Raw genomic sequence first — 23934 nt, 5'->3', positions numbered from 1 at the left:
TCATCCAGTATCCACTACGGACAGAACTCACGAGCCCTTTGATAGCGTTGCAAAGTCTTTGAGATGCTCATGAAATTGTCAATATAAATAATGCATTCAGAAACATCTTCAAAAAGCTTTAATCCTATTAACTGATCATAAAACTGTCAATCAAAACAAAGCTCACAGTTCTCTTGACTGTGGTGTTAATAATCCCTGTTGCAACTCACCCAAACATTCATAATGAGATTCCATTATTTGATTGAATAAACAAAGCCTACAGAACTGAATATATGAGTGCGGCTTGGAGCTCAGGCCAAACATTCATAATGGGATTCCAAATCACAGCTATGTCAACAAAGCTTCTAAGGCTGAATGTCTTTAAAGTAATGCTTTAAAGACCACAGCATGCCACTGCATCAAACAGCCAAACAGGCGATTGGACTTTGAATTAATGTAAAGATTAAATCATAAGGTCCAAATGACACATCTGAAGACTTGATGAATGCAGAGGAACACTTTATCCACTGGATAATTTACTCTAATACATTTGAACACATTCATATTGCTGGTTAATTTAATGGTTGTTTTTAAGAACAATGTGCTCTTATCAATCATTGCATTAAAAACATACTTAAATTATTATACAGCATCTAATTATGATACATGAAGTTGGCAACATCTTTTAGATTTTCCTGTCAAAATGTTCCCAACTCCTCAACAGTCTTCCCCCAAGGTTCATGAACTCACTGACCTGATGTGTTTCACACTATCTTCAGGAACCCACACACCTCGCTGAAGATCTCAAACCCGGGGAAATTCAAAATTGAGGCGGACATTTAAAAGTTTGAAGTGCATGTTGGGTCTCAGCATTTCTTGTGCCAGTCAAAATGGTGGCCGGCAGCAATCAGGAGGGAAATGGAAATTTATGGTAACCCTCACCTCTAATTTCAGTCACTCTGACATGGGTTTGCCTAGCATCTAGCTGATTGAATCCCCCCTTTTTCAATATAAGAATCATTTGCCAGTCTTCTGGCACTATATTCTTTGTTCGAATGATTGTTTATAAATATGTAACAGTGCTCCAAATGTTGCTCCACTCGCTTCTTTTAGTACGTGTAGTTTTACCCTCTCTTTATTTTACCAATAATACCCAGTCACTCACCCGGAGCAGTGCTGCAGTTTCTGCCACTTAAGAAGTGATCCGACCAGGCAGATGGGAAATGAGCAGATAAAACAGGGAGTGAATAATAGGCCATCTTCAACCAGAACCTCGTTCAAGTCCAGGCTAAATCCATTCCTTGGAGGGGGAAGAAAGGAAGGAGGTCAAAAGTTAGAAATTCACGAATAACTCAACCTATTGTACTTAAAATGAATTTGAGAAAAGAGGGTTAAGTTTGTAAAACAATAGAGAATTCACAGATTAGAACAATTGGAGAGGAAGACGAGAAGAAAATTAGAGAAACAAAGTGAATCAATTTACAGTCAACATAAAAGGGAACATTGAACTCTCAAAGATAATAATTCTCAATGGAATGACATAGGTTGAGGGGTGAACTGATAGAGGTTTACAAGATTATGAGTGGCATGGACAGAGTGGATAGTCAGATGCTCTTTCCTAGGGTAGAAAAGTCAAGTACTAGGGGACGTAAGTTTAAGGTGCGTGGGGAAAAGTTTAGAGGAGATGTGCAAGGCAAGTGATGAATGACTGAAAGGTGCTGCCCGGGGAGGTGGTGGGAGTAAGTACGTTAATGGCATTTAAGGGGCAACTAGACGAATCCATGAATAGGATGGGAATGGAAGGATACAGACTCTAAGTGCATATGGTTTTAGTTTAGGCAGACATCATGATCGGCACAGGCTTGGAGGGCCGAAGGGCCTGTTCCTGTGCTGTACTTTTCTTTATTATTTGTTCTTTGTAATACTAATGTTTAGGAGGATATAAGCAGACCAGTGAAATGAGCAGACACGTGACAGATAACATTTAATGCTGAGAAGTGATAATTGTTGGAATTTGGAAGGAACAATGAAAGGAGATAATGCAAAATAACAGGACAGTTTTTAGCTGGCTGCGGGAACAGAGAAATCTGGGGCACGGGGGCGTCAGATACACAAATGAGAAGAATGAAAATCAGCACTCCTGAATAGCTTATCAGAGACTATAATTTTACACAAGCTGTATGTGTCTACCCATTATCATGTAGAGGTTATGTCGCTAATGCTGTCAATACTTAAATCCTGCCAAAATAAGAATTCATCACTTAAACAAAAGATAACGGAGCCCATTTTGAAATGAAGAGTCCCATTCTGCCTCGGAGCGATAGCCATTTTGTCTGTGTGTGGTCTACAGCTGTGTATCCGACCTCCCACATCCCGGGTCAGCCTCTTGCACAGAACTTGGGACACACACAAAGAGGTGTTGGGATCTCGGTCAAGAATGTCCTCCCAGCTGACCAGGATTACATACACAATGGAAAAGTGTTTAGTGAGAGTTTACAATACAGTTGAAGTTTACGCTCAATTGTTTTTCAGATTGGAGGCACAATGGTATTCTGAATACAATGGTATTCTGCATGGTTCAGTACTTGGACCACTGTTGCTTTTGGTATAAGTTAATGACTTGGCATCGACAGTAAAGGGTAGTGTTTTCAAAATTTGTAGCTGACATGAAACTCTGAAATTTAGTAAACAGTGAGGACGGTAGCAGGGGCGGCACGGTAGCACAGTGGTTAGCACTGCTGCTTCACAGCTCCAGGGTCCCGGGTTCGATTCCCGGCTCGGGTCACTGTCTGTGTGGAGTTTGCACATTCTCCTCGTGTCTGCGTGGGTTTCCTCCGGGTGCTCCGGTTTCCTCCCACAGTCCAAAATGTGCGGGTTAGGTTGATTGGCCAAGTTAAAAATTGTCCCTTAGAGTCCTGAGATGTGTAGATTAGTGGGTAAATATGTGTGGGTAGGGCCTGGGTGGGATTGTGGTCGGTGCAGACTCGATGGGCTGAATGGCCTCCTTCTGCACTGTAGGGTTTCTATGATTTCTATGATAGGGCAGCATGGTGGCACAATGCATTAGCACTGCTGCCTCACAGTGCCAGGGACCTGGGTTCGATTCCAACCTTGGGCGACTGTGTAGCGTTTGCACATTCTCCCTGTGTCTGTGTGGATTTCCTCCGGGTGCTCCAGTTTCCTCCCACAGTCCAAAGATGTGCAGGTTAGGTGGATTGGCCATGCTAAATTGTCCCTTACTGTACCAAGGTGTGCAGGTTAGGGGGATTAGTGGGGTGAATATGTGGGTCCACAGGGATAGGGTAGGGGGTGGGCCTGGGTAAGATGCTCAGCCCATTGTGTCTGCACCGACTCTCTGATCAAGTGGCCTCCTCCTGCACTGTAGGGATTTGATGATTCTATGATAGGAATAGACTTCAGGTGGACATGGACAAGCTGGTAAAATGGGCACATGGCTGATGAAATTCAGTGCAGGAGAAAATAAGGGAGAAATTAGGACAATTAAAAAAATTCAACAAGTTGTAATGATCTGGAATTCAAAGCACAGATTCAAAAAGGAATTGGAGAGATAGTTGCAGAGCTGTGGGAAAGGGCAGAGGGATGGGAATAATTTCACAGAGCTAGCACTGATAGGATTGGATAAATTGCTGCCCTCTGCCTGATATCTTTCCATGATTCGCCACGACTCTGGGAGAATGGGGATACAATGAGGATAAAGAGAATATTGTACGTGTAACTGTGTGATTGTGTATGTGTGGTCCTAGGGTAGCTGAATCCATATCACAATGTGGCAGTCATTAAATATAAAAAGCCAGGCTCAATCTTTCACTGCACGCCAGAAAATATTTCTATAAAGAATGAATAAAATGTTAAACCAAAATCCAGTTGTAAGCACTCAACTAAAAGCAAAATATTGTGGATGCTGGAAATCTCCCCTCCCCTACAAAGCCATCTATCAGTTGTTCTTTAGTTTTGCTTTGTGTATGCCACTATTAACACCTTCCTTAGTCTTTAATACTACCATTAACACTCCCTTTGTCTTATGTGTATGTTCATCTTCCTTAGCTCCAACCTATCCCTGACATTCTATTCTTCTCTACCCCTTCCAACCCCCTCCTCATCCCTCCACCCTCCCCCCGTCCCCTTCCAACTATATAATTCATTACATTTCTACCGCTTTTCAGTTTTGAAGAAGAGTCATACGGGACTCGAAAAGTTAACTCTGTTTCTGTCTCCAGAGATGCTCCTGGAACTGCTGTTTATCCAGCATTTCCTGTTTTATCCCAGTTTATAAACAATGCTTTTTTTTCCCTGAAGGATTAAATGCGTTCTTATATCCAGTGATTTTGCTTTGCAGTGGGATGCTATCAGTGAGATGGATGAGTTCTTCACTCCGATCCACACTTATCAGGTCTGCAATGTCATGTCTCCAAATCAGAACAACTGGCTAAGAACTAATTGGTTACAGCGGCATGGGGCCCGTCGAATATACATTGAGATAAAATTCACCCTGCGAGACTGCAACAGTATGCCGGGAGTGGCGGGGACCTGCAAGGAGACCTTTAACCTCTATTACTTCGAGTCGGATAGGGACATTGGCAACAACATCTGGGAAAACCAGTTTGTGAAGATTGATACAGTGGCAGCTGACGAAAGCTTCACCAGTGTCGACCTGGGAATTCGGAGGCTGAAATTAAACACTGAAGTTCGTGGAGTGGGCCCACTCAATAAAAAAGGAATTTACCTGGCTTTTCAGGATATAGGAGCTTGCATTGCGATTGTGTCAGTGAGGGTGTATTACAAGAAATGTCCGGCCATGGTCCAGAACTTGGCTGTCTTTCCTGATGCAGTGACTGGAGCTGACTCCTCCTCTCTGGTAGAGGTGCAAGGCCAATGTGTGGACCACAGTGAAGAGAGAGATACGCCTAAGATGTATTGCAGTGCGGAAGGCGAATGGCTCGTTCCCATTGGCAAATGCGTCTGTAGTGCTGGTTATGAGGAGCAAAGAGATAGCTGTCGAGGTAAGACTCCTTTTGAATTTTCTTCAATAAGTGAAGTGGAAATGAATGGTAGCTTTGGATTTATGGTTCCCAAGGCTTTCAAACAATGGGTTATGCCTCATTCATACTTGGGTTTGCTTTAGATTGATTGATAGGGTTTGATTGCTGTGATTAACCAATAACTCCATTGGAAGTTATAATGTGATTGCCAAAATGGAGAAGATGAACTCAACGGATCTTGAATAATTCTCATCGGGTAATCCCTATGTTTCTATGTCAGTCACTGCACAGGATTTTCCAATCAATTCTTCTTAAACATTGACACCTGATATATAAATAAGATTAACATTTCACACAGTTTGTTTTTAAAGTGTGTGAGTGCTTGTTGGACATTGTTTGTCTTTGTACATATGTGTGTGTTTGTAGGCCTGTATCTACATGTGTGCAAGTTCTTGTATGTATTTGTACACATGTGTATATTTGTACATGTCCTACATTAGCGGCAGTATTAATGTTATGACTCTGTCAAGGTTGTAATGCACTAACTCCCATTGGGGACCTGATATGATGGCTTCTTCTTTAGCTTGGAAGTTACAAGTTGGAGATGCAAAGAAATCCACGTAAAATGTCCAATCTTTCAGAGGGGGACAAGCGGTTATCCATGTCTTATGTTACTGTCATAATTTGCTGCTCATTCACTGAGCAAAGGGGAATCGGGAGCTAGCCTTTCTGAAATGTAGGTTTATTCACAAAACCCAGAGACTCGGGCACAAACTCCCTTCCTGTCCATCCAGGTGGAAACCGGTTCTTACACATAATTAGAAATAGTGCTCTCACCCTTCCCAATTAGAAGAGTTGCTCTCACTTCCAACTAGAGTATGCACTTCATTGTGACAGCACCAGAACATTTACACTGCCTCTAATGTGGTGCATGTACACACATACACATGCGTACAAACTCATACAAAAACTTGCACACATGCACAGATACAAATCTATAAACATACACATGTACAATCAAGAACATGTCCAACAGTCACACACACACACACACACACACATGCAGAGACACACGCAGATACAAATGCACATACAAGAAACACATTTATAAACCCATACTGTGTACACACAGCATATGTGCACTTGAATAGATATACATTTGTATTGTATGTGTGGATGTATAGATGCACACATGTGCAAACATTGACAAACTCATGTATACAATTAGTCAGACATAATCATGTCAGCGTACAGCATGAAGACAGACTGGTGAACTGTGTGCAACTAAAAATAAGCTATACATAGAGATTAAAACCACTACGTCCATGTGTCTGTATACATCACTTCCTTTTCTGATAAATTTCAGAATGTCTTTTGGGATCACATGTTATTATCCAGTTTGTTTTTGAACATGATGGCCAGAGGTCAGAACTATGAAGTAACAAGAAATGATTCGACTGAGAGCGCAGTGGGACAGAACGCCAGCACTCCATCAGTTATAGTAAGGAGGGCAGAGTAAATGAAGACATTACAACCAGCAGCTCACCAGCATCTTCTTGTCCTTGTCCTGCTAAATGTTGCCATGGAAACTGAGGTACCATGGTGTCAGAGTTGACAAGGCTGATGATTAGAGGATGACCATAACCTCCACAAGGCCAGGACAACACAAAGCCACTCAGGATCAAGTGGAGTTTACCATTTCACAACAGCTTACATTTATATAGCGCTTTTCATATGGGCAGATATCTCAGGAACTTCATGAGAGCCTATTGGCATTGAGCTATAGAAGGGCACATTAGGATAGGTGAATAAAGGTGTGGTCATTTAGCTGGGTTTTCCAATGTGTCTTTCTTGTGTTTTATGCCTCGGAGATATGCAGAGATAAGACACCAATTTCTCTACGAGTGACAGGCGTTTCATTCAATACTTTAAATTTTCTACTCTCTCATGTTTACAGCAGCTCGCCTTAATTTATTATTTTTTTTCTAATTAGCGACCACAGGTTAACTAATCATATACAGTGAGCCGGCAACAGACCTGCTTAATCAAACACTGAGTGATTGAACACTACAGTCTGAAAGGAAGTGAGGGAGGTGAAGAGCTGACCATATGTAATTGTTATATCTTAAACAAAGCTCTGGTAATCTCGTTATGTATTTTAAATTATTAAGACTAATATTGACTGAGGCTGAGGAAATGATCTAAGATTTCATTATCCTGATATCTATTGTAACTGTGATTTTTTTGTGCTGTGTGCTTCAGATTGAATTTGCTATTTTGATGTTTTTTGATGGAATAATACATTGGTTAATGAGATACCTACAACCTAATCTACTAAATAGGCTTTTATCCCTTGCTCAATTAGTTGGAATTTAACCCAGTTTGATGGGTTTTGAAATGTGGTTTATTTACTCCACTTGCCTGTCTTTGACTCAGGTGGTGACCTGTGGTTTTATTGATTGCTGAAGAGGTGCACATTCTCGAATCAGTATTTAATTGACACTCTTCAATCGGCTGCAAGGGGATGACTTAGAAACAAAACCCTGGATAGATTTAGCAGCTCCATTGATCATGGGAGAGTGATTGCCATTGGCCCGTTTCAAATGATTTGACTTATTATTGTCACATGTTAGTATGCAGTGAAAAATATTGTTTCTTGCACGCTAGACAGACAAAGTAATAGAGAAGGAGAGGGTGCAGAATGTAGTGATCAGGAGCACAACTCCTGAGAAATCCAGGATAATATTCTCATTATTTAGCTTGCTGGCAAATAGAACACCAATAATGTGCAGCGTATAGATTAGTGGTCTTCAGTTTATTGAAAACAAGCAAACTGCAGCGTATAGAATATCTGCAAACTGTTGCATATAGAATACTAGTAAATTGTAGCCTATGGAACACAAGCAAACTGCAACATTGAGAACATCTATGCAACATACATAAGACTAGCACAGTGCAGCATATAGAGCACTAGTCAATTCGACAATGTCAACATATAGAACATTATAAACTGCTACATATCGAACGTCAGTAAGTTACGGAATATAAAACCATGTAGTTACTGTGGCTTATAGAAAACATACACTGTAGAAAACACTCGTAAATTGCAGCATATAGAAGACAAGTGGTCTGCAGTATATAGAGCATGGGTAAACTGCAGTGTATAGAGGTTTGGTAAATTACAGTTTTGTTCACTCATTAAAAAACATCTTATACAGGACTGTTGCACTGCAGCATATAGAACACTAGAAAACTGTAACATGAAGAACACTAGGGGAGGTGGTGGCAGAGTGTTATCCACACTGGGCCAGTAATCCTGCGTCCAAATTCCACTGCAGCAGATGTGAAATTTGACTTCAATTAAAACCTGGAATAAAAGAAGCAGTTGTCATCAAATCGTCATCAAAACCCATCAAGTTCACTAATGCTCTTTAGGGAAGGAAATCTACCGTCCTTACCTGGTCTGGCCTACATGTGATTTCTAAGTGGTCTTAAATGGCATAGGAAGCCAGTCAGTTCAAAGGCAATTGGGATCAACAGCCAGTGAATTGAGATTGGGATTGGCAATTGGGATCAACAGCCAGGGACGGCACGGTAGCACAGTGGTTAGCACTGCTGCTTCACAGCTCCAGGGTCCTGGGTTCGATTCCCGGCTCGGGTCACTGTCTGTGTGGAGTTTGCACATTCTCCTCGTGTCTGCGTGGGTTTTCTCCGGGTGCTCCGGTTTCCTCCCACAGCCCAAAGATGTGCGGGTTAGGTTGATTGGCCAGGTTAAAAATTGCCCCTTAGAGTCCTGAGATGTGTAGGTTAGAGGGATTAGCGGGTAAATATGTGGGGGTAGGGCCTGGGTGGGATTGTGGTCGGTGCAGACTCGATGGGCCGAATGGCCTCCTTCTGCACTGTAGGGTTTCTATGATTCTATGATTTCTATGACACCACATCACGAGTGAATAAAAAATATTTAGTGCCTATGCAAACAATATTAAGCTGCAGCATACAAAGCACAGTGAACATTGAATACAGGAGTTGGGAAATCTTGTTGAAGTTGTACAAGACATTGGTAAGACCACATTTGGAATACTGTGTACAGTTCTGGTCACCCTATTATAGAAAGGATATTATTAAATTAGAAAGAGTGCAAAAAAATGTACTAGGATGCTACCGAGACTTGATGGTTTGAGTTATAAGGAGAGGCTGGATAGACTGGGACTTTTTTCTGTGGAATGTAGGAGGCTTAGGGGTGATCTTATAGAGGTCTAGAAAATAATGAGGGGCACAGGTGAGGTAGATAGTCAATATCTTTTCCCAAAGGTAGAGGAGTCTAAAACTAGAGGGCATAGGTTTAAGGGGAGAGGTACAGAAGAGTCCAGAGGGGCAATTTTTTCCAAACAGAGGGTGGTGAGTGTCTGGAACAAGCTGCCAGAGGTAGTAGTAGAGGCAGGTACAATTTTGTCTTTTAAAAAGTGTTTAGACAGTAACATAGGTAAGATGGCTATGAGGGATATGGGCCAAACGCAGGCAATTGGGACTAGCTTAGTTGTTTAAAACGAAAGGGCGGCGTGGACAAGTTGGGCCAAAGGGCCAGATACCATGCTGTAAACCTCTATGACTACAGTCACTAGGATACTGGTAAACTACAGGGTAAGCTGGAACATATAGAAACTGGTAAATAGGGCAAACTCTATAGAATATGAGAAAACCTCAGCATGAAGAATGTGACAGCAGTGTTTTGACCTTCATTTTATCATAGACATGGTGCTGGTGTTAAATTCACTAATACAACAGAACTGAATGTTCTTGCTTTTTTTTATATATGGCTTCAATGATTGGGGTTCTCTGGAGTAAAAGCTGTGACTGTAAGGAGCAAATTTTATTCAATTGATTTATTTAAAATATGCTCCAAGTGGAAACAGGGATATTTTTAATAGAAATCTATATATTCTGATGGAATAATCTTTCTCTGAATGCATTTCATGGCTATCAGATATTTATATATGTTTCCCACAATTCAGAAAAGAAACATGTGTTTCTATAGCACATTCTGAAGAACTTCACAGATAATGAAATACGTTTGAAATGTAGGCTGGGATTTTACAGCCCCGCCCGTCCCAAAACGGTAAAATCCCGCCTGAGGCCAATGGAACGTTCCATGGTCTGCCCCTAGCCCGCTCCGATTCCGTGGCAGGCGGGATGGTAAAATTCCAGCCGTAGTCACTGGCAATGTTGCAGTGATACAGCTAATATGGACACCACAAGCACACACAAATACTATTGAGACTAATGACAGCTAATCTTTTAATTATGTTGTTTGAGGGCTAAGTATTTGCTAGAACATTTGGAGGACCTCACCTGCTCTTCAAATAGTGCCAAAGAAGCTTTTATGTTCATTTTAAAAGAATGAAGAACAGGCCCTTCGGCCCACCAAGCCTGTGCCGACACATGGTGCCTTTCTAAACTAAAGACGTTTTGCCTCTATGTGGTCCATATCCCTTTATTCCCTGCCTATTCATGTATCTGTCAAGATGCCTCTGAAATGTTTTGTATCTGCTTCTACCACCTCCTGGCAGCACATTCTCGGCGCTTACAACCTCTGTGTAAAAAACTTGCCTCTTACATCTCCTTTAAACATTCCCCTATTCACCTTAATCCTATGTCCCCCAGTAATTGACATTTCTACTCTGGGAAAAAGACTCTGACTATCCATGTCTCTATTCAGGCCTCGCATCATTTTGTAAACTTCTATCAGGTCGCCCCCTCAGCCTCCGATGTTCAAGTGGAAACAAACCAAATTTGTCCAATCTCTCCTCATAGCTAATACCCTCCAAACCAGGCAACGTCCTGATAAATCTTTTCTGTACCCTCTCCAAAGCCTCCACATCTTTCTGGGAGTGTGGTGACCAAAACTGTACTTTAGATGGCAAACAGAAACTTGACGCTCTGTCAGCAAGGGCGGGAATGGTTGCTGGCAAGATTTGAAAACCATGTTCCCGGAAGGAATAGGATGTAATTTTCGATGGGAGAGTGGGGTGGGTGTCTGGAACTCGCCATGCTACCATTTAAATGTCTGTTAGTTGTGGAGTCCATTGAAAGTCCTCAACAGACAAGCTTGGGATTTTCTATCAAAAAGCATGAGGAGCACAAAGGGTGAAACTGGTGTGCAAACAGCGGGGAGTCATCAGGGTTAATGGTGGCACTGGTTAGCTCATACACATGATAGACAATCACGCTCACCCAGTGGCACACACTTTCTATTGCTGATGCTGAGGGGGGGGGTATTCCTCTGCATTGAGAGGTGGACATCCTCAGAATGGCATCCAGCTGCTGGCGTCACCTGGAGAGCAGAGTTTGGCAGAGAAAAAACAAGCCGGCAGCAGGACAGTAACTGGAGATGGGAACAGATTACCCTAACAGGGGGCAGAGCAGTGAGGAGCCACCTCAGTTGAGGTGTCCTCCTGGGCAGACTCGAGGAGCATAGAGAGGGGCTGCAAGGAGAAAAAGCCACTACCCAAGATAGGGAAGGTACCAGCCAAGATTGGCTAGCTGCAGAGGACAGAATGATAGTGCTGGAGGCGGTTGCACACATCCAAGCAGATGGTCTCTGATATTTGGGCTATGGTGCACAGTTACCTGATATCTCATGACCTCCAATGCAACCATTAAGGTCTTTGTGGTCCTGGGTTTTTATACATCCAGGTCATTCCAGGGATCAGCTATGGACGTGGTTGGCATCTTGCAGTCAGCAGCTCATCAAACCACCATGGATATCCTACCCTACAGGGCAGGGAATACATCCACTTTACAGAGAAGGATGTATAGGCATAGAGGGCATAAGGCTTTGCCAGGTCCAGGAGGGTTGTCGATTACATCCACGTGGCCATCAGTGCACCAAAAGAGCAGCCAGCCAGATTCTGCATCAGAAATGGCTTCCAGATATTGAATGTGTATCTTCTGGGGTGGCGGGGAGTGGGGTGGGGGGCTGCATTTTGTTCCCAGGCAGATATCTTTATCTTGCGAAAGTCTCAAGATTCCCCCCATTTTCAGGCCCAACATCCAGGCTCAGAGTGGCTGTCAGAGATCAATATGATTGTAAAAATAAAAATCAACTGAGAAAAGAAATAGACATAACTTCACCCAGGTGATCCATCGAGTGTAAGCTAATGGCATGGTGCCTTGCTCGCTTGCACTCTCCTCCGAGAGCTCCCCCTGCAGTTGGGGATGAGATGGAGTAAGACAGCTCCATTGTACCTGCATCAGGCTGTGATGCCTCTCCCTTCTGTCCTCATCACTAATGGGACTCCTCCACAGGCTGCTGCACCTGCCTCATTGCAGGGAAGTCTCTGTCACAGGGAGTTCTGGCAGGGAAGAGTCCTGCCTCGGAGGTGGCGAGGAGGCCAGGGATGTCCCTCATCGACCTTTGACTGCCTCAGCACTTTCATGGTGTGCTTGCATGTTGGACATAACTGACATCCACCCCTTGCTCTCTGTGTCATCAGTGACAACCTTTTACAGAGTGACTCATTATTTTGTGGCAGCAGCCTCCTCCTGTGCAGTGTGATGCTGTCTGTGAGGGTGGGAACTCTTTAAATGGAGGTCCAGGCATTCAAATCCCTGGATTCCGATGCAGCACATGCTACATGGACTCTTCCATTATCTACCCAAGGCTCCGACAACTGGAAACCCACCTGCCTCTGTTACTCCTGGAAGACCCTCCTTGTCTGTGACACCTGAGGCCCAGCCTCACCCAGTGGAGCATGACAATGTCGGTTCTCCGAAGGAGATCTGCCCACAGCTAACTCCACCTCACTCTCCACCTAATGCTCACCCTCTCCTCCCATCCTAATTCTGGTAATGGCCCCACTGAGGTGCATATCTCGGCAGTGGTTGGTGCAGAGATACGACGTGAACCTGCTGGCTTGGTGAAGTCTCCCCTAGTCGAGAAGGTTGGCGATATCCGCTCCAAGCAACATGGCTGCAGGCCCCTGTGGGAGAGACAGGAAGGAGAAGGTGTTGAGGAGAATGTAGACAGTTCAGTCAGTGCATCAATGTAACCAACCCATTAATGATAGCGATTGACAAAACAATGCACATATTGAACAAAAATTACTTCCCTTTCCTTCCACCTAATGATAGCAATCAAATGATCCTGATCTTCTAAGGGCAGCAGGGTGGCACAGCAGTTAGCATTGCTGCTTCAGCGGTTAACACTGCTGCCTCACAACACCAGGGACCTGGGTTCAATTTTGGCCTTGGGTGACTGTCAGTGTGGAGTTTGCACGTTCTCCCCATGGGTTTATGATTGCATGGGTTTCCTCTGAGTGCTCTGGTTTCCTCCCACAGTCCAAAGATGTGCAGGTTAGGTGAATTGGCCATGCTAAATTGATCCTAGTGTGTAGGTTAAGTGGATTAGCTTTGGTAGTTGTGCTGGTTTGCGAGGATGGGCCAGGGGTTGGAGTGGGCCTGGGTGGTGCAGGATTGATGGGCTGAACTGCCTCCTTCTGCACTGTAGGGATTCTCTGATTCCTGGCTCCCGGTCTCGCAATCACTGATGGTCTGTCACAATGCCTCCTCCATGACTGAGGTGGTGCAGGTCAGTCACTCTGCCTTCTGCACTCCTCCTGGGCCTTGTGAGTTCCCATCTCCTGCAGGACGGTGGTGGGAGGGGAGGATGAAATATGAATAGGTTGTCTTCCCTCAACTCTCACAGCATAACATTGACATGAGCTAAAACAGAAACTGCTGGAAATTCTCAGCAAGTCTGACAACAACTGTGGAGAGAGAATAGAGCCAACGTTGAGAGTCTGGATGACTCTTCGTCATGAGATGTTGAGTTCCTCAGAGATCCCTTCTCCTCACTTATGCTATACTCATTGGAATTCAGAAGAATGAGGGGAGATCTTATAGAAGCATACAAGGTTATGAAGGAAATAGTTAAGATAGAAGCAGGGAAGTTGTTTCCACTGGTGGGTGAAACTAGAATTAGGGGGCATGGCCTCAAAATAAGGGGAAGTAGATTTAGGACTGAGTTGAGGAGGAACTTCTTCACCAAAGAGTTGTGAATCTGTGGAATTCCCTGTCCAGTGAAGCAGTTGAGGCTACCTCATTGAATGTTTTTAAGGCAAGAATAGATACATTTTTGAACAGTAAAAGAATTAAGGGTTATGGTGAGCGGGCGGGTAAGTGGAGCTGAGTCCACAAAAAGATCAGCCATGATCTTATTGAATGGCGGAGCAGGCTCAAGGGGCCAGATGGCCCATTCCTGCTCCTGGTTCTTATGTTCTTATGTCTCACATGTGAAGTTGGCTGACATCTCAGTAATGTTACTGAGCAGTGATGGGAAACACTATACACGTGCAGTCTCCTGAGCTTGTGTGCATGCTGCTGTGCACAGAGTTAGAGAAGATCACATGGGCATGGTTCGCTATTCACCTTCCCAGGTCATATGAGGTCACTGAATAGCTTGTAGCACGAGACCCACATTCTCCTATTCACACTGACCGTTGACCTCCTCCACCATTCCCAGCCATGCCCTTTTGGTGTCCTCGGGAGGGACATTTCAGCCAGGTGCCAGAAACAAAATCTCCCACCTCTCAGGTCACAGCCTCAGTGGAGATCTCCAGGGAGACATCAGTAAAACCTTGGGGTTGGCTCATGTCTGTCTGCCTCCTCCAATCCCGATTTGTTCCCTGTACAGACTTTGCCACAGTGAGTGGCAGGCCCAGTCATGGCTGCCATTTGCATTTACAGAATTCTCTTCACTTCCATGTTCCTCCTCCAGGCTGTTTCTACCACTGATTGGATACTGAACCTTCCCCCATCTGTACTGCTGATTGGGCACTGAACCTTCCCCCATCTGTACTGCTGATTGGATACTGAACCTTCTCCCAGTTGTACTGTTGATTGGACACTGAACCTACCCCATCTGTCCTGCTGATTGGGCACTGAACCTTCCTCCATTTCATTCCATCTGCACTAGAGGATTTTACCACATCAGTGATGCTGATGCTAGGCAAGGTAAGCACCCAGAACAGCACTCGGTTAATACTGTACTGGAGAATTAGCCTAGAATTTGTCCTTTTTGAATTGAACTCGCAACTTCCTCTCTCTGACAAAAGAGTGTCACCCACAGAGCCACATTTGTGAAGGTGCTTTCACCTCTTCACATTTGGTGCAGTGGGAGAGACAGGTGGACAAAGATTCTGGTTGCTGAATCTTGCATCTCCCACTGCTCCAAGTTCAATTTGACAGCGATCAATGTTGTTTCAAATTTCAGCCCATTCTGCTGTTTTTGACAGAGAAAATCAAGAAGGAAACATGGAACAAACTGGGCTAATAATCAACGATTTGTGACCATTTTTGAGATGTTCTCTGGTGGCTGGTCACACGGATGATCCCAGGAATGGTAGGCCTGACATACGATGAACGTCTGAGGATCGTGGGATTATATTCATTGGAGTTTAGGAGGTTGAGGGGAGATCTGATAGAAACTTACAAGATAATGAACGGCTTAGATAGGATGGACGTAGGGAAGTTGTTTCCATTAACAGGGGAGACTAGGACGCGGGGGCACAGCCTTAGAATAAAAGGGAGTCACTTTAGAACAGAGATGAGGAGAAATTTCTTCAGCCAGAGAGTGGTGGGTCTGTGGAATTCATTGCCACAGAGGGCTGTGGAGGCCGAGACGTTGAGCGTCTTCAAGACAGAAATTGATAAATTCTTGATTTCTCGAGGAATTAAGGGCTATGGGGAGAGAGCGGGTAAATGGAGTTGAAATCAACCATGATTGAATGGTGGAGTGGACTCGATGGGCCGAATGGCCTTACTTCCGCTCCTATGTCTTATGGTCTTATGGTCTTATGGTCTGAAGAATCAGTCCAGATTTTGAGTGAGTCAGTATCAGCTCAGATTCTATCTCTGAAGCAGTCACACACTATCCTGACTCAGATAACAGCAAGAGGCGATGGCCAATGAATTCAGCTTCGTCAGTGTCAAACACATTCTGAGAGTAAAACCAAACAGCACATTGCCTCTTGAGTTACGTTCATCTGAAGAATGTTATCTCTCAGTAACAGGGTCACTAATATCCTCTCCCTGCCTTTTCTGATTGTTGTCCCATTAAATGCTTTACTCATCATTTAAATTCATACCCTTCAATATCCACATGTTTCCTTGCCTTTGCAGAGAAAGTTTGGCAATGGGACAGATTCATATCCTCAGATGCTTTTTGGCGGAGAGAGTTACAGATTTCTGCATCCCTTTGTGTGCGGAAATGCTTTCCAACATCACCCCAATCATAAAGGATTACAATGCAATTTTCCCTTTACAATTTCCAACAACCTACCACGCAAGGATAAATTGTCCTTTAACCCGACCATTTAGTTCATAACTTTATTGTGGAATATTGTTGGAAACCAAGTCATATATGGGGTGGGGGTGGCAAGGTGGCACAGTGATTAGCACTGCTGCCTCACAGCACCAGGGACCTGAGTTCAATTCCTGGCTTGGTTCACTGTCTGTGTGGAGTTTGCACATTCTCCCTGTGTCTGCGTGGGTTTCCTTCGGGCGCTCCGGTTTTCTCCCACACTCCAGGACTCTGAAATCGGCCCCGCAGGTGAACAAAGAACAAAGAACAATACAGCACAGGAACAGGCCCTTCGGCCCTCCAAGCCCGCGCCGCTCCCTGGTCCAAACTAGACCATTCTTTTGTATCCCTCCATTCCCACTCCGTTCATATGGCTGTCGAGATAAGTCTTAAATGTTCCCAGTGTGTCCGCCTCCACCACCTTGCCTGGCAGCGCATTCCAGGCTCCCACCACCCTCTGTGTAAAATATGTCCGTCTGATATCTGTGTTAAACCTACCCCCCTTCACCTTGAACCTATGACCCCTCGTGAACGTCACCACCGACCTGGGGAAAAGCTTCCCACCGTTCACCCTATCTATGCCTTTCATAATTTTAAACACCTCTATTAAGTCTCCCCTCATCCTCCGTCTTTCCAGGGAGAACAACCCCAGTTTACCCAATCTCTCCTCATAACTAAGCCCCTCCATACCAGGCAACATCCTGGTAAACCTCCTCTGTACTCTCTCCAAAGCCTCCACGTCCTTCTGGTAGTGTGGCGACCAGAACTGGACGCAGTATTCCAGATGCGGCCGAACCAACGTTCTATACATCTGCAACATCAGACCCCAACTTTTATACTCTATGCCCCGTCCTATAAAGGCAAGCATGCCATATGCCTTCTTCACCACCTTCTCCACCTGTGACGTCACCTTCAAGGATCTGTGGACTTGCACACCCAGGTCCCTCTGCGTATCTACACCCTTTATGGTTCTGCCATTTATCGTATAGCTCCTCCCTACATTATTTCTACCAAAATGCATCACTTCGCATTTATCAGGATTGAACTCCATCTGCCATTTCTTTGCCCAAATTTCCAGCCTATCTATATCCTTCTGTAGCTTCTGACAATGCTCCTCACTATCTGCAAGTCCTGCCAATTTTGTGTCGTCCGCAAACTTACTGATCACCCCAGTTACACCTTCTTCCAGATCATTTATATAAATCACAAACAGCAGAGGTCCCAATACAGAGCCCTGCGGAGCACCACTAGTCACAGGCCTCCAGCCGGAAAAAGACCCTTCCACTACCACCCTCTGTCTTCTGTGACCAAGCCAGTTCTCCACCCATCTAGCCACCTCCCCCTTTATCCCATGAGATCCAACCTTTTTCACCAGCCTACCATGAGGGACTTTGTCAAACGCTTTACTAAAGTCCATATAGACAACATCCACGGCCCTTCCCTCGTCAACCATTTTGGTCACTTCTTCAAAAAACTCCACCAGGTTAGTGAGGCATGAACTCCCTCTCACAAAACCATGCTGACAATCGTTAATGAGTTTATTCCTTTCTAAATGCGCATACATCCTAGCTCTAAGAATCTTCTCCAACAACTTCCCCACCACGGACGTCAAGCTCACCGGCCTATAATTACCCGGGTTATCCTTCCTACCCTTCTTAAATAACGGGACCACATTAGCTATCCTCCAATCCTCTGGGACCATCAGGGTGGAGGAGGTGGTTAAGAAGGCGTATGGTGTGCTGGCCTTTATCAATCGAGGGATTGAGTTTAGGAGTCCGGGGATAATGATGCAGCTATATAAGACCCTCGTCAGACCCCACTTGGAGTACTGTGCTCAGTTCTGGTCGCCTCACTATAGGAAGGATGTGGAAAAGATTGAAAGGGTGCAGAGGAGATTTACAAGGATGTTGCCTTGATTGAGTGACATGCCTTATGAGCATAGGCTGAGGGAGCTCGGTCTTTTCCCCTTGGAGAGACGAAGGATGAGAGGAGACCTAATAGAGGTGTATAAGATTTTGAAAGGCATAGATCGGTGGACTTTTGGAGGCTTTTTCCCAGGGTGGAAGCTGCTACGAGAGGACACAGGTTTAGGGTGCTGGGGGGTAGGTACAGGGGAGATGTTAGGGGTAAGTTTTTCACACAGAGGGTGGTGGGCGAGTGGAATCGGCTGCCGTCAGTGGTGGTGGAGGCAAACTCAATAGGGTCTTTTAAGAGACTCCTGGATGAGTACATGGGACTTAATAGGATGGAGGGTTATAGGTAGGTCGAGAAGGTAGGGATGTGTTCGGCACAACTTGTGGGCCGAAGGGCCTGTTTGTGCTGTAGTTTTTCTATGTTTCTATGTTTCCAAAGAAGCTGATAGTACAGAAATTGTAGGTTGTAAGAATTACTTCATATATTCATCACCTCAGAAGGTATAAATTGGTGAAAGGGTGTACAATGCCAGTGAACATCTTGGGCAGAAAGATTGGTTGATGGTTCAGGCTGTCAGAATATGAGATCCTTGTGCTGGTGTGGGCTGTATACTATCTTGTATTCACTCCTTCGATCTTTACTCTTGGAAATAAGTCATGAGGAGTATGGTTTAATTGTGGAAATGTTATTGAATAAAGGCGCCTCTAGGAAGCTCAGGGTATGACCTGAATTAGCATAAAATCTATAGCGCTATTGATAGGCTAACCCAACATAGTGTTGCATTTTTGAATTTGGTTTCAGATTGCATTTGTTGATGAAGGTTTGTTGCTCTGTCCAACAACACATCAGTGATTACACTGCTGACTCACAGCGCCAGGGACAAGGGTTTGATTCCGGCTTGGGTCACTGTCTGCGCGGAGTCTGCATATTCTCCCCGTGTCTGCGTGGGTTTCCTCCGGGTGCTCAGGTTTCCTCCCACAGTCGGAAAGACCTGCTGGTTAGGTGCATTGGCCGTGCTAAATTCTCCATCAGTGTACCCGAACAGGTGCCGGAGTGTGGCGATTGGAGGATTTTCAGAGTAACTTCATTGCAGTGTTAATGTAAGCCAACTTGTGACTCTAATAAATAAACTTAAAACAAAACTTAATGTCAGGCACATTTTACCAATTTATTAAAACCAAATTTCACACTTAATATATGAGATGCGGATGCTTGATCATATATCTGCACAAAATAATTTTAATAACTGTTCCAGTTATCCACCAACTTTTAACTATTATTATTTTTTCTTCCACTCCCACGAGTCTCTCTCTGCTCCACTCATCAATTCTGTGACTAATGCAAAATGCAGAAGGTGACTCTCTCCCAAGCCTCTTTGCCAACATTGATGCATTGCACACAACTACAAGATGTGGCATCGCGGAGTAAGATGATTTACCTTTAGACTGTGATCACGTGACCTCAGCATCGCCATCTTTTCAAGATGACTGATTGAGGACAAGAACTTGGAGTTTCGCAAATCAAAGGTCAAGTGTTTTACCGCACATTAGCAGTGCTCATGAATAAATCATTACAGCAACAACCAAATCTGCAATAAATATACACGGATGTATACGAACATACATATGAATTAGGAGCAGGCCACTCAGCCCCTCCAGCCTGCTCCGCCATTCAATAAAATCATGGCTGATCTGATTGTAATCTCAATCCCACAATACTGCCTAACCCCAATAACCTTTCACCCCCTTGTCAATCAAGAGTCTAGCTACCTCTGCCTTAACAATATTCAAAGGCTCTGCTTCCACTGTCTTTTGAGGAAGGGAGTTCCTGAGATTTCCGACATTGAGAGAAAACATATCTCCTAATCTCTACCTTATATGGGTGACCCCTTATTTCTAAACAATGACCCCTAGTTCTAGATTCTCCCACAAGACGAAACATCCTTTCCACATCCACCCCTTTTGCAAAATGTCTAAGATTGTTGTAATGCATTATGATTGGGTGATGCACACGAAGGATAGCAGGAATGTGGAACTCCCAAAGAGCTATTAAGGCTAAGTCAGTTACAACTTTCTAAAGTGCGATCAGTTTGTTTTTATTGGGGAAGGGTATTTAACGGTTTACAGAACCAAGACGAGCAGGTGGACTCAAGATAGGTGCAATAGGAACGTGAGGAAGAATGTTTTTACGCAAAAGGTGTTGGATGTCTGGAATTTGCTGCCCGAGTTGGTGGTGGAGGCAGAGACCCTAAACTCTTTTAAGAAGTACCTGGATCTGCACCTTGAGTGCTCTAAGCTACAGGGCTCTGGGACGGGTGCAGGATGGTGGGGTAGAAAGGGCACCTGGGTGTCCTCAGGCTGGCATGAACAAGATGGGCCCAATGGCCTTCATAGCATTCACTTTTCTATGGTTCAATGGTTTCTACATAGAACAGCCGTGACCTAACTGAATATCTGTGAAACATGATTGAGGGACTGAATGCGACCTTCTGTTCCATACTTCAGATACCTCATGATTGCTTGAAACTATTTTTATTGCTGATAATAACATCACATGTTTAGAATTATATATTTTGATGCCTACTGTTTTTTAAAAATTCACTGATGGGATGTGGACTTTGCTGGTAAGGCCAGAATTTGTTGCCTGTCCCTAATTTCCTTTGAGCTGACTGGCTTTTATCTGTTGCCTGGTGGGATTTGAACCAATGTCCCCACAGCGTTAGCTTGGGCCTTTGGATTACCATGGTCTCTCCTTATGACATTGTCTACAGGTTATAATAAATGGTGCTAGGTCACAGGTCGGCCATGATCTGAGTGAATGACTGAATCAGGGCTAAATGGCCTAATAACAACAATGTGAGCATTTTTCCTGTTTCTTGTTCAAAGTGGTGCCTGCTTTGGTCAACAGTATCATAGAATCTTTACAGTGCAGAGGGAGGCCAACTCTTGAATCTGATTCCAAGTTCAATCCCTACCATCCAATGTGGCAAATCATCTAAGTCCATCCTTCAAGGAAGTTCAGTTCCCTTTAAATGAGATGTTAAATTGAGACCTTATCTGTCCTTTCAAATGGATTCAGAGAATCCCATGACATAATTTGAAGAAGAGCAGGGGAGTTCCTGTGGTACCTGATCAATATTTATGCTTCAACCAAACATCACCACTACTAAAAAAACACTGAATATTGATCCTTCACCTCATTGCTGATGAACAATCTTTCCATGTGTAAATTGGCCGCTGTGTTTCCGTACGCTACATCAGTGATGAAGCTCCATATGTAATTCGTCAGCAGTAAAGAGATCTAGGATGTGAAAGACACTGGCCAGAATTCTCCAGCCGTTCACACCCCGCCACCACTGCCAGCGAGAACAGAGAATTAGCCTTCAACCAAATCTCTACTCGCTGCAGCCAGACCGGAGAATCCCAGTCACAGGCAAGGTCGGAGAATCCCAGCCACCATATAAATATGAGTCCTTTCTTTCAAAGGGGGATCAAGGTCTCAGCGTTATAGGCGGTATTATACCTGGAAAAAAAACATGCTTAGGGGTCAGATGAAATATATTTATTTTGAAAGATCCTCCAACTTGACCCCCCATCTGTGGCGGCACGGTGGCACAGTGGTTAGCACTGCTGCCTCACAGCACCAGGGATAAGGGTTCGATTCCCGGTTTCAGTCACTGTCTGTGCAGATTTGCATGTTCGCCTTGTGCCTGTGTGGGTTTCCTCCGGTTTTCTCCCACAGTCCCGAAAGACGTGCTGGTTAGGTGCATAGACTATACTAAATTCTCCCTCGGTGTACCTGAGCAGGCGACTAGGGGATTTTCACATTACTTCATTGCAGTGTTAATGTAAGCCTACTTGTGACTAATATATAAACGTAAACTAAAAAAAAAACGATCTTTGTTAAACCTGAAGGGGGGCAGGTTAGCCATTTAAACATCAGACTGAAAGTTTCAAGCAGTTTTAACTATGGCAAGCCAGATTTCCCAAGCCTTTGAAAACCCAGTAACTCAGTGGAGGCAAGGGGAGGTATTGGGGAAAGGAACTGCATTTGCAGCCCTGCTAATGGAGCAGAGGAAACAGGAGTGCTGCCTCAAGGCTCCCCAAGCTTATCTGGTTTCCCTCCTCAAGTAGAGCCCCTGCTCACTGTACCCTCAGTCACAGCTGAAGCTGTATCCTGCTCCAGAGTGGTCCCCATCTTTGGAATGTTTTACTGGTCAAGCTTGCTTCCAGATTGAATCCACCACCACCACCACCACCCCCCCCCCCCCCCCCCCGCACCCGCCCCCGCCCCCGCCCCCGCCCCCGCCCCCGCCCCCTTCTATTAAAAAGACACAGTGCACAGCAAGCGGGTAATCCTGAACTTTTAACGTTTCCCATCTGAAAACCATTGACCTGCTCAAAAAGCTTCTGTTCTGCTAAGACACGGATTTCCCACTGTAACTTTAGCCCTGAGGAGGTCCTGCCAATTCTCTATAAGTCACGGAAATGGCTTATGAGAACTTCCTGACATTTCAAGCATTTGCCTCCAAATGAGTGCAACTCCTGGAGTTAGTGTTTGGTCTAATTACACCTTCAATGGAGCAATGTTGATTGGAAGTTGGCTGCACTTTGTATAAACATCACTCACATATTCTCATTAACAAAACTAATGAATTACCACCTCGTACACAAATTGCACATGAAAGATGAAAGAGTAATGGATGAAAGGGAAACTGCAGTGTCTTGTATTTGGTAATAATGCAGGTGACCGATAATAAATTTGACAATCAACTGTGGAGCTTTGTGGTTTCTTTAATGAGACTTAAATTTCTGAAAGTGTTCAGATTGAACTTATTTTTATTCATTCATGGGAGATAAACGTCGCTGGCTGGGCCAGCACTTATTGCCCATCCCTAGTTGCCCTTGTTCAGAGGGGCAGTTGAGAGCCAACCACACATTGCTGTGGCTCTGGAGGCATATGTAGGCCAGACCAGATAAGGATGGCAGATTTCCTTCTCTAAAGGACATTAGTGAACCAGATGGGTTTTTTCGACAATGGTCATCAGTAGATTCCTGATTCTGGATATTTTTTTACTTATTGAATTCAAATTCCACCATCTGCCGTGGGGGGATTTGAAATCCAGTCCCCATTAACTGAGTTTCTGGATTATTAGTCTGGCAATAATACCACTAGGCCAGTGCCTCCCCAGATTGAACTTGTTAAAGCCCGTTAATTTCAAGACTTAACTTAGTTCAGTGCTAGCTATCACAGATGCTTCCAGTATGATTGCTAAACTGAAAATAAAAAAAATCCCTGTTGGTTCAGATTCTTCTTGAGGAAGTTTGAAAGTCAGATCCTGACCGCTGTATAATCCTCCTCTGAGGGCCCCCGTGCTGATGTAAAGCTGATGATGGGCTCAAGAATAAAGTGGCGGTCTTGATTGATTTTCCAGCGATGGAATCAGAGTTTCTATTTGCATTTGTATTAACTGTATTTGCTGATTAGTGAGTATAGTACAGAAAGCTCTCTCAAATTTAGATGACTAATATGCTCCAAGCAATTGAGGTTGGGATTGGCTCTAAATGATTCATATCTCAAAAGCTCATTACATTCATTGATGAAGAAATAGTTCCATTTTCTAATAAATAGCATTCTGATTTTCTTAAGGGTTTAGCTGTGTAAAAGCAGCAATTAAGGTGA

At 44.2% G+C, this 23934-nt stretch overlaps 1 protein-coding gene across 1 annotated transcript in view; it reads left to right on the top strand.

Moving 5' to 3' along the window:
- The first annotated feature begins 4336 nt into the window (after window positions 1-4336).
- Window positions 4337-23934, top strand: part of LOC144509692 (ephrin type-A receptor 8-like) — a 383076-nt gene continuing 363478 nt past the window's right edge. Inside the window, exon 1 of the mRNA XM_078238475.1 lies at window positions 4337-5000. Coding sequence (XP_078094601.1) covers window positions 4355-5000 — 646 coding nt within the window. The 5' untranslated portion in view covers window positions 4337-4354. The remainder of the gene's footprint in view (window positions 5001-23934) is intronic.

The sequence above is a fragment of the Mustelus asterias genome, chromosome 22, assembly GCF_964213995.1.
Source record: "Mustelus asterias chromosome 22, sMusAst1.hap1.1, whole genome shotgun sequence".
NCBI classification, from domain to species: Eukaryota; Metazoa; Chordata; class Chondrichthyes; order Carcharhiniformes; family Triakidae; genus Mustelus; species Mustelus asterias.
Note: the sequence above shows the minus strand (reverse complement) of the source record. Positions and strands in the feature narration are given on the sequence as shown.